The 16,349-nt window shown below is 45.2% G+C and overlaps 1 protein-coding gene across 1 annotated transcript in view; it reads right to left on the bottom strand.

Moving 5' to 3' along the window:
• LOC146860906 (mucin-5B-like) overlaps nt 1-16,349 on the bottom strand; it is an 814,361-nt gene that overhangs the window by 120,823 nt on the left and 677,189 nt on the right. Inside the window, exon 30 of the mRNA XM_085644901.1 lies at nt 12,202-12,489. Within this exon, the coding sequence (XP_085501027.1) occupies nt 12,202-12,489 (288 nt within the window). The remainder of the gene's footprint in view (nt 1-12,201; nt 12,490-16,349) is intronic.

Genomic DNA, 16,349 nt, shown 5'->3' with positions numbered 1-16,349 from the left:
TCTTTTTCCCATGCGAATCGTGATTGCCAGTTCGTACGGCACTTGTACGATTCGTACGGTAAAAAGACCGGATACGAGTCGCACGGGGAATTTTTTTACCGGATCGTAATTGGCACCTAAATCTAAAAGCAGTGCGTAGAAGTCAATAGCGCCTAAAGGTTACTTGAGATCGCGTTAGACTGGGGTAAATCCGAAGCTCTTGCCAACCACTATGGAGGGCAGGCCAGCTACAGGACCCACGCAGGGCCCGCTAGAATTGTACATTGTACGTTCAAGGACTCCCTGTATTGGTTCCGAATCATGCAGTCAGGTCGATGCATTGAAGTTGAGCCTCACAGTTGGTGTTGGGAGATCAGCACTGCTTCAAGGTCGAGCTTCGCAGTAGGTATAAAAAAATCAGTGCTCTGTCAAAGTCGAGCCTCGCAGCGAAGTCTTCGGCTTAGTGATGGTCAATGTCAAACCTCACAGTCAGCACGCAAGTCGTCATCAAATCATCACTGCATTACCATCGGAGGGCACTGCATCAGTCCCAAGCAGCTCAAAAGAGCCACTGCTCGAATTGTGCAGAAAACAGCTGTAGAACCCACTTCTGAGGCACAAGACTGAAGGGGCACCTCAAGCAAGAGTAGTACTCACGGATGGCAGAGTCTAGCAGCCCCAGCAGAGTTGCAAGAATCTTTTGTGGCCCTGGGAATTCAGGGAACAGGAGGCGAGCCATTAAGCCCTTGGAGAAACTTGGGTTTAAGGATGTAGAGAACAGGGTCAGTCCTTCTCACTCCCAGGCAAAAAGCAGCAGTCAGCAGACCCACACACAGAGCAGGTAACAAAGTGGCAGTATCTCCAACAACACAGCAACTCTTCCTTCAGGCAGAGTATCCTTGGTTCCAGCAAAGTTCGGATTTGATGGTGACAGGAGTTCAGTACTTATACCCAAATGTGCCTTTGAAGTGGGGGGGATTTCAAAAAGACCTTTGTAGACTACATTGGTTCCTGAATTCCCTGCCCTGGCTCCAGACTCACTACAGGTGGGGGAGTATGCAGCCCTTTTTGTGGAGACAGGCACAGACCTATTCAGGTGTAAGTGTCAACTCCTCCTTTTCAATCTACCTCAGGAAGGATGCAAATGTCACACCCCAGCACCCTTTGTGTAACTGTATAGAGGGAATGCACAAAGCTAAGCTGTCACCAGACCCATCTATGTGTTTAGAGACAGGCAGAGGCATAGAGTGGTTAAAGTAAGGAAATGCCAACTTTCTAAAAGTGGCTTTATCAGACTTACAATTTAAATCCGTCTTCACCATAAGTTGTAATTTTAAATTGTGAGTTCGGAGATACCAAACTCCAAATCCCTATTTCTCCCAATTGGAGATTACACTTAAAAGAAGTTTTAAGGCAATCCCACTGATAAACTATGAGATAGATTGGCATAGGAGCAGTGAAAAACTATTTTAGCAGTTTTTCACTACGAGGACATGCAGAACTCAAAGGTATGTGTCCTACCTTTTAAATACATTGCACTCTGCCCATAGGACTGCCTAAGGCTTACCTTAGGGATGATATGCATATGCACTTTAGCTCTGGTTGGAAATGCTAAAGTGCCCAGAGTCCTAAAGCCAACAAAACCTAATTCAACAAAAAGAGGAGGATGGCAAAAATCTTGTGGGTGGCCCTGCAGAAAGGGCCATTTTCAACAATCTCTAGCCTCTCTAACACTGACCCTAGCTCTTAAATGTAACCTAAACGTAACCATACACTTCCTCCATCTCCAAGACAACAGGTTGCATTTTTTCGCTTTTTGACATCTTTTGTCTTTATTTTGTGTTACTCTGCCTTTTTAATTCTCCTTTTTAATTCTCTAATATCTGCACCAATGAAAGCATCAGCATCAAAAAAGTTGTAAAATGGCTTTCTCTTAAAAAGCTAGGTTTCAAGCTGCAAGCTATGATAGATCAGGGTTGTCTCCAAGCATTGATCTCATTGAGGAAGCACCAGTGACCTCAGTTGCAAAACCTGGCTCGCCCCTTCTGACACAAATAAATGATGGACAGAATGCCAAACATTGTGAAACATTCACACCCAGTCACAGATCTGGGTTTAATTCATTGTTATTTTGTTCACCACATCTTTCCTGTTTGGACCCAACCATATGCAAATCAGCCCTGAAGCTGATACCCCAAAACTGGCCCCAGGATGCTTGTTTCTGGTCCTGGGAGGACCTGGCCTGGCAGTTCAGGCTTGGCTGTTCATATGAGGAACAGGGTCAAGACTGATTAACCTATGGGGGGGTCCAAACTGGGGTGGTGTGGTGGGAAAATACAATGGATTAAGCCCGGATCTGTTGACTGGGGGTGAATATTTGCATTGTTCAGCATTCCAGCCATTATCTGTTCTTTTTGCTTTTGTTGCCCCTTGTGACACTTGCCACTGTTTTTGTGACTTTGATGTCAAAGATGACATAATCAGTGCCAGGAACAGGGAGCTGCCAAACCCTATGGGCATGGATGCTCCATTCATCTTGCTTTCTGCCCATTTTCTATTATACCAATTTTTGAGTATTTTTTTATTATTCATTGTTAGTGTAATAAAAAATAAATCAACAGGAGCTAGACCTTCTCTAGCAGCTGAGATAAGTAAAATTAAATGCTTTTATATGTATGTTGTGAGTATGTGACTGATAATGAGTGAGGTACAGTAAGTAATATTAAGGAGTAGATTTACAAACATTTTGTACTGGATTAGCATCACAAAAGTGTTGCTAACCAGCACAAAATATTGTTTTCCTAATTTACTTTCTAGTGCAAAATGTGTTTTGTGCTGGAAAGTGACCTAAACGTAACGCAAAGCAGCACAACGCACTGCTTTGCATTACTTAGCAGCAAGGGGGTTTTCCATATGTGGTATATGGGCATTCCCATGCAACCACTCATGCCTTTTGACACAAAACCCACTCTACAAACAATAGTAAACAAGGTTTGGAGCCAAAAATGAATGCCATTTAAAAGGAGGCATTAAGAGGAGAAAAGATTTTATTTCTCCTTTCTTTTCTGACTTTGAATGCTTGCTGCACTGTGCAGAACACATACAAGGTAGGAACATTTTTTAAGTGTGCTCAGCACTAAACCTATCGTAGACTCACACATTCATTCTAGCACTATGGCGCTAAGGTGTGTGCCAGGTCATGGTAGCTAAAATCTGCACCTGTGCTAGGGATGGTGGAAGAGAGAGCCATGTCTCTCTAGATATGGCACTTTCCTGCTCCCTCTGTGTCATGCAGCACAGCATTTTTGGCTGCTGTGCAGCGTTCCGTGACTGTTTTGCAAATCGGGGCCTATTTGAGAATGAATGAGTGAGAGGAAGTGTAGGTGAGTGAATAAAAATACATAAGTGAGTGCAGGCGAAGGAGTGAGAACGAATGACTTAGAGGGGCCGATCCGATCCGGGTCGGCAGGGCACCGAACGCGATCTGGCTGGAAAAACTATGAGCCGTACGCTTTTTTTCCAGCCGACTCGTACAGCTGTACGAGTGAGCAAGTACGATGCGAGCTACATGAAATTCACCGACTGAGTCGTTTCTGGGTCCGAACCGCTCCGTACGTCTCGGTCGTAAGCTAACCGAGGCGTGCAATGGATGCGATTCACAACCGAGCCAGTACGATGTACGCGTCGGACAGCCTGTGCAAGCCGAAGTGTCCGGCTTGCAAATTGTCCGGGTGGTTGCCTTTGGGGGTCCGCGTCGGACTCCCTGTCACCCGCAGCCCTACGACTCAGACACTGGGGGAGACCAATGGGTCTCCCCAACACAGGCATGTATGGTGCGGATGGCACTGACACGTACCCACTGTAGGTGGCGCACTTTTCCGCGACGTACCCATTCAGTCAATGGGAGCCCATGTGCGCGTCGCTCGACCGGCTCCCATTGACTTCTATGGGAGTCCGACTGAACCGAGTCCCGCAGCATACGGCCACATCGTACTCGCTCGGTCGGACTGCAGGACTCCGGCTCGGTCAGAAAACACTCCGGATCCAGCTCGGTTGGAGTGCTTTCCGACCCGGATCGGAATCGACCCCAGATTAGAAAATAAGTGAGAATGAATGGTCAAGAGTAAAAGTGAGGGCAAGTGAATGTGAGTGAGCATAAAAATATGAGTGTGTCAGAGTAAGTGTGAGTAAGAGTGTAAATGAGTGACGCTTAGGTCTTGATTATGACTTTTGCGGTGCGGTGCAGGGTCCGTCCAGCTGCCTGCAATGTCAAAGCCTTGGTCAGATCGCCCACCATATTATGAATTTTCTTCTGTCTGGCGGGCTTTTTTTTGGATGTTCTCAAGGCGGTGCCCTGAAAATGAGCATCACAATTGAAACGCCAAAAACAGTTCTTGCACTGCATGGACTGATAAGTCCATGACGTGCAGGAACTGGGGTTCATGCATATGGGGGCATAAGTTGTTTCCCCTTGCATGCATCCCCATGCGGACAAGGCATAGGGCGCCCTTTCTTTCTTCTCCACCATAGTGGTTATGGAGTAGGAATCTCCATGACACCGCCAGAGGAGATGACACTCGTAATATGCTTGGCAGGACTGCGGCGGTCTCGCCAAGCATATTACCGCCTCCCGACTGTTGCAACACAACCAGGGTAAGTGGTTCCCTGGCGCTGCGGCGGGACAATGGTAGTCCAACCACCTAATCGAAATAGGGGTGGTCTGGAGACCGCTGTTGTCGGGCCCCCCATGAGTCTGGCGGTCCGTGGACTGCCAGAATCATAATTAATCCCCTGGTGAATGAGAGAAAGAGTGAGTGCAAGAACATTGAATAAATAAGTGCAAGTGAATGAGAATGAATGAGTCTGAGTTAGAATGAGCGTGAGTAAATCAATGTATGTTTGCCTGATTGATAATGTAGTGGTATGTTTGCTAGTCTGAGCGTTGACCCTGGCATTCTGAAGGAAATTCCCAGCGTATACAGAAACTCATGGGAAAATTTAGGCACTGGCATACTGAATGTCATTTTTAGCATGGCCAGCACCTGTGACCAACCCAGGGGGAACACCATGACAGAATTTAATATTTAATGAGTACATTTTCACAGCAAATGACTTGTCGGCAAATGTATGTTTAAATTGTGCTCTAAAATGCATTATTTGACCCAGTTTAAAAAAAAAATAATCTCAGTGGTCAGGGGAATTACCCAAGACCCCTCACTTAATGAGGTTGGGCTCACCCCTTACACATTCACTACAATTCAGGGCAAGTATTATACCGCACTACTTTTAAAGATCAACAGCCACCACTGCAATTAAGAAGGTAATAAAAGTGTATTCACAAGCACCGTTTACTTTCTGCACATTCCGCCGGAACAAGCACAATACACTATTAAGGAGCCAATTCTGATTTCGGTCAGAAGGGCTCCGAACGATGGTCGGAGCCCTTCCGACCGAATCGGAACGTGTCGGACGGATTCCTTTCCGACCGAGCCATTCTGAGGGGCTCGGTCGGAAAGGAATCCGACTCGGATTTCCGGATTGCGGACAAGAGGCTCAGAGAGCCCGTCCGCCATCCGGAAATCCCTCAGTACTCCCCCGGCCGCCTCTTGCGACCAAGGGAGTACGATGGCAGTTTTTCACTGCCTTTTCGTGCCGGTCTTTCCAGCATGAAAAGGCAGTCGGAAACTGTCTTTGGGGGCCCCCAGTAGGTCCCTCATGGGTGGGAGGCTGCCGAATGGCGGCCTGGGGGCACCTATGGTGTCTCTCTCTGGATCCCTACACCCGGTGGCAGGCACCTTGGGGTGCCGGCCACAAGGTGCAGGGATGAACTGCACCCCTGCTTTTCACAATGCAAGCAAGCATTCCACTCGGAATAAATGTTTGCATTGTGAAGTATACAAGTGCGACCGAACCCTGTTCGGTCGCATCGTACTTGCAGGGCCGTAACCGATGACAGAAGGTCGGTTGGTTACGGCTCCTGACCAATGTCGGACGGATCTGAGCCCGTCCGACATCAGAATCAGCCCCTCAAGGGCTGATTGAGATGTCGGACGGACTCAGGTCTGTCCGACATCGGTCAGGAGCCATAACCGACTGACCTTCTGTCATCGGTTACGGCCCTGCAAGTACGATGCGGGGGCCTCAGGGGCTGATTCTGATGTCGGTCGGACGGACTCAGGTCCATCCGACATCGGTCAGGAGCCGTAACCGACCCACCATCTGTCGCCGTTTACGGCCCTGCAAGTACGATGCGACCGAACAGGGTTCGGTCGCACTCATATACTTCACAATGCAAGCATGCATTCCGAGTGGAATGCATGGTTGCATTGTGAAAAGCAGGGGTGCAGTTTATCCCTGCACCCTGTGGCCAGCACCCCAAGGTGCCTGCCACCGGGTGCAGTGATCCACAGAGGGGCACCATAGGTGCCTCCAGGCCACCCTTCGGCAGCCTCCCACCCATAGGGGCCCTACTGGGGGCCCCCAAAGACAGTTTCCGACTGCCTTTTCGTGCCGGAAAAACCGGCACGAAAAGGCAGTGAAAAACTGCCATCGTACTCCCTACTGTTGCACTCTCTGGAGTGGGAATACTAATTTTTACCCCAACGATATCCAACACTTTCCCTACTCTTGCACTCTCTGGAGTGGTAATAGTAATTGTTACCTCTACGTTATCCAACACTTTCCCTACTGTTGCACTCACTGGAGTGGGAACAGTAATTTTTACCCCTCCTCTATCCAACACTTTCCCTACTGTTGCACTCACTGGAGAGGGAATAGTAATTTTTACCCCTCCGCTATCCAACACTTTCCCTACTCTTGCACTCTCTGGAGTGGGAATAGTAATTTTTATTCCTAAGCTATCCAACTCTTTCCCTACTCTTGCCGTCTCTGGAGTAGGAATAGTAATTTTTACCCCTACGCTATCCAACACTTTCCCTACTCTTGCACTCACTAGCGTGGAATTAGTAATTTTTACCCCTACGCTATCCAACACTTCCCTACTGTTGCACTCTCTGGAGTAGGAATAGTAATTGTATTCCCTCCGCTATCCAATATTTTCTCTACTGTTTTAGTTAATGTAGTGTAAAATGTATTTAAAATGATTAAAAATATTGTAATATTTGAATTTGTTCTATATATTTTACATTTTAAATGTATATTATTGGTGTATGTGTATATATAAAATAATTATTTATAAATATTATTGAGTAAGTATATATTATATTTTAAACATATATATGTTTAATTTATTTTTACATTATGGTGCCGATTCCGATCCGTTAAAAAATATTACCGTACGACTAGTATCTGTATTTTTTTACGTACGAATCGTACAAGTCCCGTACAACCGGTGAAGTACGATTTGTACGTTAAGAAATACATATGAATCGTATCGGGAAAAGGTCTATGAGACGCCCCCGGACAGTTTTACGTACGAGTCGTAAAACTGAAGTCCGAGCGCACAAGTCCGATCCATACCGGCGTTCCGAATACACAAGTGTATGGAAAACGTCCTGTACGGAGCGAACTTTGTACGACCCCTACCCCGGGTACACTTGTGCCCGGGGTATGAGTCGCACGGCCCCCCCAGCCTCCCCCCCACCCGCGTATGTCCGCACCGTACACCCCCACCCGCGTATGTCCGCACTGTACCCCCCACCCGCGTATGATCGCAACGTACCCCAGGTGTACCCCAATCCTCGCGTATGTACAAACCGTACATACGTGAGGATTGGGGTACACCTGAGGTACGGTGCGGACATATGCGGGTGGAGGGGTGTGGTGCGGAAATACACACCGTACATACGCACTGTTGGCCTATCTACGGTGCGTAACCCAACAGCGCGTATGTACGCACCGTACATATGCAATGTTGGGGTACGCACTGTACATGATGACACGTACGATGTGGTTGATGGCATGTACGTCGCATACCGGGCCCCCTTTTCGTCGTGCATCGCAGCGTACTTAGCTTTTCCGGCACTTTTTGCGGAGTGCTGTAGGTACGAATCGTACTTGCTGGTCCGTAAAACACTGCCTGACTCCGTGCGGACGTCGCGTACGCGCTGCCCAGGATCAGAATAGTAGGTATATTTTAGCCATACAGTGGGGCAGATTTATAATAACTGGCGCATCCCTGCATATCAGCAGGGATGCGCCAGTTATTGTGCGCCACAGCTCCGCCACCATGGATGCGCCGCATTTACAATGCGGCGCACCATGGGGCAAAAACGGCACAGATGCGTGACGCATCAGTGCCGTAAAAGTGGCGCATTGCTGGAGTTGCGTCGCAAGCGCGACGCAGCTCCAGCAATGTTTTGGGGGGACCTATCTTCACAATGCTGCGTCAATCCTTACGCCTGCTTCAAGCGGGTGCAGGGTTTTGACGCAGCATGGGCTGAAAAGTGACTGAGTGAAATCTTGTAGATTTCACTCAGCCACTTTTCGGAGGCATTCCTGCGATGGAACGCCCCCCCCTGCACAGGTACGCCTACTGCTGGCGCAGGGCTTTACAACGTGACGCATCTCCCAGATGCGTCACGTTGTAAATACCCCGCAGCATGGCGCAGGATTTGCGCCGCCGCTGCGTCACAAAAGTGACGCAACGGCGGCGTAAATGAGGCGCAAGGGCCTCATAAATCTGCCCCAGTGTTTTTTACGATTCGTACGGAAATGGTATGTCTGTACGAATCGTACTTGCTGGTTTGTAAGATGGATTTCCCGGGTACGAGTCGTACGGAGAATACGCTCCGTACGACCATTCGTACCCGGGTTTTATAGGATCGGAATCGGCACCTATATGTATTACTTATAATTTTAAAAAATAATTTAATAATTTTAACTGTTTTTTTAATTAAATGTATTATTTATTTTATTTTACATTATTGTTTAAACATTAAAAAAATTATATTTTTAACAACGATATTTTTGTTCTCGATATTTTTGTACTTACCATTATGTAGATAGGAATTCGATATTCTGGACATCGATATTTTTGCATCAATATTTTTGTACCTAGATATTCTGACTGTCGATATTCTGTCAGTGATCCCCCTCAATCCTATCCTATAAGAAACTGTAAGAAGTTCTCTTCTTCTTTCTCCATGACAAAATACAAAGATTATATTGTTCTCTCCCTTCAGACCTTTCTCAAATGCCAATTGATGATTTATCAAGTAAATACACAACAACGTGTTTGTATCTCATATATTAATAACTTCTCTCGCTTCTTTGATCCAGTTCCAGCCAAAGTTCTAAAAGATATTCATAACTAAATCATCCCATTGTTAACCTGAGTGATCAACTCCTCTGTGAGTCAAGGCATAGTTCCTGACTTTCTGAATATTGACCAAGTCACCCTTTTACCAAAAGAAACAAGGAGATAACCTGGAGCACCTTAACAGTTTTTGACCGTTAACCAATCTTCCATTTCTAGTGAAGATCCTAGAGATCTATAGTAACAAACAACTAGCACTCCACCGCAAGGAAAACAAATTTAATGTAATTTCTGCAATCAGGTTTCAGAAAAGGATGTAGCACGGAATAAGATATTCTTAACATATTTGAAGCCAAATTATACATAGTAGTCAATAGTGACTCTTCCATTCTTATCCCCCTCAACATGCCATCAACATTTCACCTTGTTAACCATACAACCTTTTAAACATTCCTAAACTAGTGTTGGGGCTTAGAGGCACTGTCCTGAAATGGTACTATTCTTATCTAACCAATCACTCACAGCAAATAAACCTAGCCCTCTCCATTAAAAATAACACACAACTTATATTCTCCCTCTCGGACAAAATCCCCAACACATGAAAGTTCACCTCCTGCATGATTGAAGCTGCTAACTGGATGGAAGCAAACGGTCTTAAGATCAACACTAACAAGAAAGAAATAGCGATTTTCGGGAAAAACACCTCACCATGGGACTTCAACTGGTGGCCGACTGAACTTGGACCCACACCTTGAACACACACCAGGATCCTTACAATAATTCATCATCAGCAACCTGGATATTCCCGCACAAGTCAATGCCCTCACTGCATCCTGCTTCCACACCCTGAAGATGCTGAGGATAATCTTCAAATGGCTCCCAAGCACCAAAAGTAATTTGTCACTCACACTCTAAATACCAGAAAGTTGGACCATGGCAGCACCCTCTTTGCTGGGATCATTCAGAACTCAGCAGTCAGAATCAACCTCAACCTCCCACACAGAACTCACATCACACCACACCTTGAGGAGATCCACTGGCTCCCGATCCACAAACAAACTCATTTCAAACTCCTCACACAAACATTTAAAGCAAAGCACAACTCAAGCCCCATCTACATGAACAGTTGCATCTCCTTCCACCCAGGCACCTCCGCTCCACAGGACTCCTACTTGCATACATCCCACACATACACAAAGACAGGCATTCTTTTACATCGCTCCTAAAGCATGGAAAGGCAACCTACGACACATCAGAGACTCCTCATGTCTTTTTGAACTATGCAAGAAGCTGAAGACCTGGCTTTTTAAATAATCAGCCTACCATAGGCAGAGCTAGGCACAAACACCTGCTCAGCGACAGGATACAATTGTGGGTGATAGTGCTCTTTACAAATATACATAACCTTAGGCATCCCCGAAGGGTACATTTTTCCACCTAAGCTCTTCAGTCGGTACATGAGTCACTCTGATTCTTGCTGAGAAACTCAAGCATATCCTTCCACCTTTAGGCTGATGACACAAATGTACATAAAAATGTCCTCCCTAGAGGACATTGGCAACCTATTGAACATCCTTAATACCTTGCAAGCCTTGAAGTCTTTACACCACTGAAAACATTCTTCCCTGAAGACAGAGTTCTTCCTATTCTCCTCCCCTCAAAAATACTCCACTCTTCATTTTGTGCTGGCTTGTACCCTCACTTCTATGTCATTCAAAACCAGCCTTCATCGACAGCACTAAGCCGTTGGGCTTCATAGTAGACAAAACCCTAAAATGTCTGCTCCTCATTAGTGTCCTTGTCAAAAATGCTCAGTGCCAAACAGCCTCCAATGAGTAATTACGTCCTTTATTCTGTCCATAAGCGTCAAATGATTGTCTAAAACCTAGTCCTCTATAGCCTGAACAATGGAATCTCCCTTCTAGTCAGTTTCCGAAAATCTAATTTTGTTCTTTTAATAACTGCTCGAAACTCTGGGGCTCACCTAAACATCAGCACAAGAAGATCTGACTACTACACCCAAATCCTTGGGAATTCAACTGGCTCTCCATTGTGGCAAGGAGCATATTAAAATTGATACATTTGTTTACCGTACACACAAACAGTACACATATCTGTTTATGGAAAGCCCCGTATTGTCTTTCAACAGAACTGACAATTTCTGTTACCTCTCGCCCCTCTAGGAAGCACTAGCTGTCAAGACAAAAGAACTTTACCAACCCTTCTTTGGAAGTGGTCCTACAGTCTGGAACTCCATTCCATTTCCCCTACTCAGTACTAATGCCGCGTACAATGCTTTCAAGAGACATCTCACAACCCTACTCTTTCAGAACCACCTCACTCGCTGAACATTATACTATTTTATGCCCAATTAACAATGTCAAATATATGTGTTTCTATCATTGTCTTTTTGTGTATATACTTTGATATAGCAGTTTTTTTCCTTCAACTGTATATACCTACTATATTTTAACTTTTATCTGAAAAGAATTCAATATCCCAGGGGGCCAGATTTTTGCTTTTCAAAACAACAAATGAATAAATAAAAATACGGGAATTGGTTCATGACATCAGCAAAGGCCACACACTGTCACAGGGGAATGCTGGGTATAGCCAAGGTACATGCTTTGTGTGCTTTTGGTCAAGTTAACCAGGTGTAGGGTAAGGCTAAATGTCATTGGAGATGGATGGGTGTCTTAAGAGAAATATTCAAACTCTCAGCCCAGGTAACTCATCAAAAGCCTTTAATCAAGAGCCTTTAATTGTGTCATGTATTTCAGCAAACAACCACCTTCTGCATCGCTGTCATACATCACTGTGCCAGGCCGCTCAATGATTATTAATTGCGTAACTCAAGGAACACTTTTTTTTCTCAAGTTCTTCAAACAGACTCAACTCCCTCAATGGTAACTAGAAAGATGAGACTTTCTGTAAAAAAGCACTATTAAATCTGACCATAGTGTTTATGGGTTTCAAAATGTTTTTATTGTTAAACTATAACGTACCGGCCGTAGAGGAAGTGGATTGCTGGATGCTAGTAGTAGACATACGACTGCTTGGAGATGCTGTGCTGCTCTCAGTGCTCCTTTGAGAAGTTAGAAGGTTCCCGCTGTTGCTGGAAGTAGTGGACGTATTCTTATTTATTCCATTAGTAGATGACATGTTGTTGCCGCTGTGACTTGTGGTTGAAATGCTTCCACCACTGTGACTTGTGGTTGACATGCTTCCACTGCTGGCAAGAGTTGTGGAAACAATAGCTTGTGTATTTTTAGAAGGAGATACAGTTGTAGATTCTGATGAAAAATTTAGAAAAATAGAAACATTAGACCTTATGACAAATACTTGATCTAGAATGTAATGCCTATGGTCCTACCCCACTTTCTGATCACCAGTCAATGATTTTGAAGCTTATAACAATAGATATTTTACTCCTGAAGTGTGTTGTTGTACTACCAGTGGTGCTATGTTGTAATATTGTAATGGTCAATTACTATGTCATGTGGTAATAAAGAGCTCTGAGCATTTTTAACACCATGTGGTTGCTTATTTCCCAAACTAAATAATGCAGGACCTATTGCTAAAGCAGGGTGAGAGAGGTGGTAGTATGAATTTGTTAATCAATCTATATATGTATGTTGATTGGTCAGAAGAAGTCCCCTTAAAGGTGCTGGTCAGCGTACCTAGTTATACAACACTAAGCCAAAGCCGGCATTGCATTCAGACATAGGGAGATTCTAAACATGCTGCTTCCTGTGTCTGTAATCAATTTGTCAGTTTCCCTACTCACTTCACAGCAGGCAGAGAAACAGACAAATGCTCCACTTTCAGCAAGCAAGAACATTTCCACAGCTCTCACTTGCTGAAAGTGGAGCGCTTTCTATGGCTTGACAGGAGGGGTTAAAGCTCCCACGAAGCTACAGCAATCAGCTATGTCCCGGGGGTGGGCACCCCGAGACATAGCATGATCCAGCCCTGCAGGCTCCAGGAGGGGTCTGTCACCCCCTCCAATGTTGTAGTAGGGCCCACCTTGGGGAGGTGGAGGTACCCGGGACATGGGGGGGTCCATGAAGCCCCCAATTTATCTTTAACAATGTGGCTCCAGTGAGGTGGTAATCCCCGGGGCATCTGAGTGGCCCTCCCTTAAAAAACCTGTAAGCCCTGGGGAAGTGGTAGCCCCCCAGATATTTATGAGCCCTAGGAGAGGGTGCCTGTGTGCCCCCCTCCTGTAAGTGCCACATGCTCCCGGGACCTAGCCCACCCACGGGCCTATTACTGAAGAAGTGCAGGAGTTGCAGCACCAGCATGGCCTATGCCAACATTCTAATTCAAAAGAAGTTTTTTGCCCGGCCCGGGTCCTCGGGAACCCCCCAAAGAGGCCCTGTGGGTCAGTGTATTCTTACTAACCCTGGGCGTAGTTCGCGAAGTAGCGCTACGCGTAGATACGCAAAGTGCACTGCGCACTACGCGGGCTACACGTAGCACTTCGCGAACTGCGCAGTACCCTGTTCGCACTGTGCAAGATGCCGTTTTCAATGATTGCACAGTGCGGACAAGCATCAGGTACTGTGCAATCATTGAAAACGGCATCTTGCACAGTGCGAGCTGTAGTTTTCTGCCGCTCAAGTAGATTTTTACTCGAGCAGCAGCTTTCTCAACGCGGACTGGTAGTTTCTCCTCGCCAGCGGTCGCGAGGATACGCGACCACTCGCAATGAGAAACCTGAGGTTTGTTTTCCACGCTCGCGATCGGCAACTTGATGTTGCTGATGGCGAACGAGGAAAAAGTCTCGTCGGAATGTCATTTTGCTTGCTCGCGGTGGCTAACTTGAAGTTATATTTTTAACAACGATATTTTTGTTCTCGATATTTTTGTACTTACCATTATGTAGATAGGACTTCGATATTCTGGACATCAATATTTTTGCATTGATATTTTTGTCACTAGATATTCTGACTGTCGATATTCTGGCAGTGATCCCCCTCAATCCTATCCTATAAGAAACTGTAAGAAATTCTCTTCTTCTTTCTCCATGACAAAATACAAAGATTATATTGTTCTCTCCCTTCCGACCTTTCTCAAATGCCAATTGATGATTTATCAAGTAAATACACAACAACGTGTTTGTATCTCATATATTAATAACTTCTCTTGCTTCTTTGATCCAGTTCCAGCCAAAGTTCTAAAAGATATTCATAACTAAATCATCCCATTGTTAACCTAAGTGATCAACTCCTCTGTGAGTCAAGGCATAGTTCCTGACTTTCTGAATATTGACCAAGTCACCCTTTTACCAAAAGAAACAAGGAGATAACCTGGAGTACCTTAACAGTTTTTGACCGTTAACCAATCTTCCATTTCTAGTGAAGATCCTAGAGATCTATAGTAACAAACAACTAGCACTCCACCGCAAGGAAAACAAATTTAATGTAATTTCTGCAATCAGGTTTCAGAAAAGGATGTAGCACGGAATAAGATATTCTTAACATATTTGAAGCCAAATTATACATAGTAGTCAATAGTGACTCTTCCATTACTATCCCCCTCAACATGCCAGCAACATTTCACCTTGTTAACCATACAACCTTTTAAACATTCCTAAACTAGTGTTGGGGCTTAGAGGCACTGTCCTGAAATGGTACTACTCTTATCTAACTAATCACTCACAGCAAATAAACCTAGCACTCTCCATTAAAAATGACACACAACTTATAGTCTCCCTCTCGGACAAAATCCCCAACACAAGAAAGTTCACCTCCTGCATGATTGAAGCTGCTAACTGGATGGAAGCAAACGGTCTTAAGATCAACACCAACAAGAAAGAAATAGCGATCTTTGGGAAGAACACCTCACCATGGAACTCCAACTGGTGGCCGACTGAACTTGGATCCACACCTTGAACACACACCAGGATCCTTACAATAATTCATCATCAGCAACCTGGATATTCCCGCACAAGTCAATGCCCTCACTGCATCCTGCTTCCACACCCTGAAGATGCTGAGGATAATCTTCAAATGGCTCCCAAGCACCAAAAGTAATTTGTCACTCACACTCTAAATACCAGAAAGTCGGACCATGGCAGCACCCTCTTTGCTGGGATCATTCGGAACTCAGCAGTCAGAATCAACCTCAACCTCCCACACAGAACTCACATCACACCACACCTTGAGGAGATCCACTGGCTCCCGATCCACAAGCAAACTCATTTCAAACTCCTCACACAAACATTCAAAGCAATGCACAACTCAAGCCCCATCTACATGAACAGGCACATCTCCTTCCACCCAGGCACCTCCGCTCCACAGGATTCCTACTTGCACACATCCCACACATACACAGAACCAGATCACAAAGACAGGCATTCTCTTACATCGCTCCTAAAGCATGGAAAGGCAACCTACGACACATCAGAGCCTCCTCATGTCTTTTTGAACTATGCAAGAAGCTGAATACCTGGCTTTTTAAATAATCAGCCTACCATAGGCAGGGCTAGGCACAAACACCTGCTCAGCGCCAGGATACAATTGTGGGTGATAGTGCTCTTTACAAATATACATAATCTTAGGCATCCCCGAAGGGTACATTTTTCCTCCTAAGCTCTTCAGTCGGTACATGAGTCACTCTGATTCTTGCTGAGAAACTCAAGCATATCCTTCCACCTTTAGGCTGATGACACAAATGTACATAAAAATGTCCTCCCTAGAGGACATTGGCAACCTATTGAACATCCTCAATACCTTGCAAGCCTTGAAGTCTTTACACCACTGAAACCATTCTTCCCTGAAGACAGAGTTCTTCCTATTCTCCTCCCCTCAAAAATACTCCACTCTTCGTTTTGTGCTGGCTTGTACCCTCACTTCTAGGGTAATTCAAAACCAGCCTTTATTGACAGCACTAAGCCGTTGGGCTTCATAGTAGACAAAACCCTAAAATTTCTGCTCCTCATTAGTGTCCTAGTCAAAAATTCTCAGTGCCAAACAGCCTCCAATGAGTAATTACGTCCTTTATTCTGTTCATAAGCTTCAAATGATTGTCTAAAACCTAGTCCTCTATAGCCTGAACTATGGAATCTCCCTTCTAGTCAGTTTCCGAAAATCTAATTTTGTTCTTTTAATAACTGCTCGAAACTCTGGGGCTCACCTAATCATCAGCA

The sequence above is a fragment of the Triturus cristatus genome, chromosome 3_1, assembly GCF_964204655.1.
Source record: "Triturus cristatus chromosome 3_1, aTriCri1.1, whole genome shotgun sequence".
In the NCBI taxonomy this organism is placed as follows: Eukaryota; Metazoa; Chordata; class Amphibia; order Caudata; family Salamandridae; genus Triturus; species Triturus cristatus.
The sequence above is the reverse complement of the archived record's forward strand: the minus strand, read 5'-3'. Positions and strand labels throughout refer to the sequence as shown.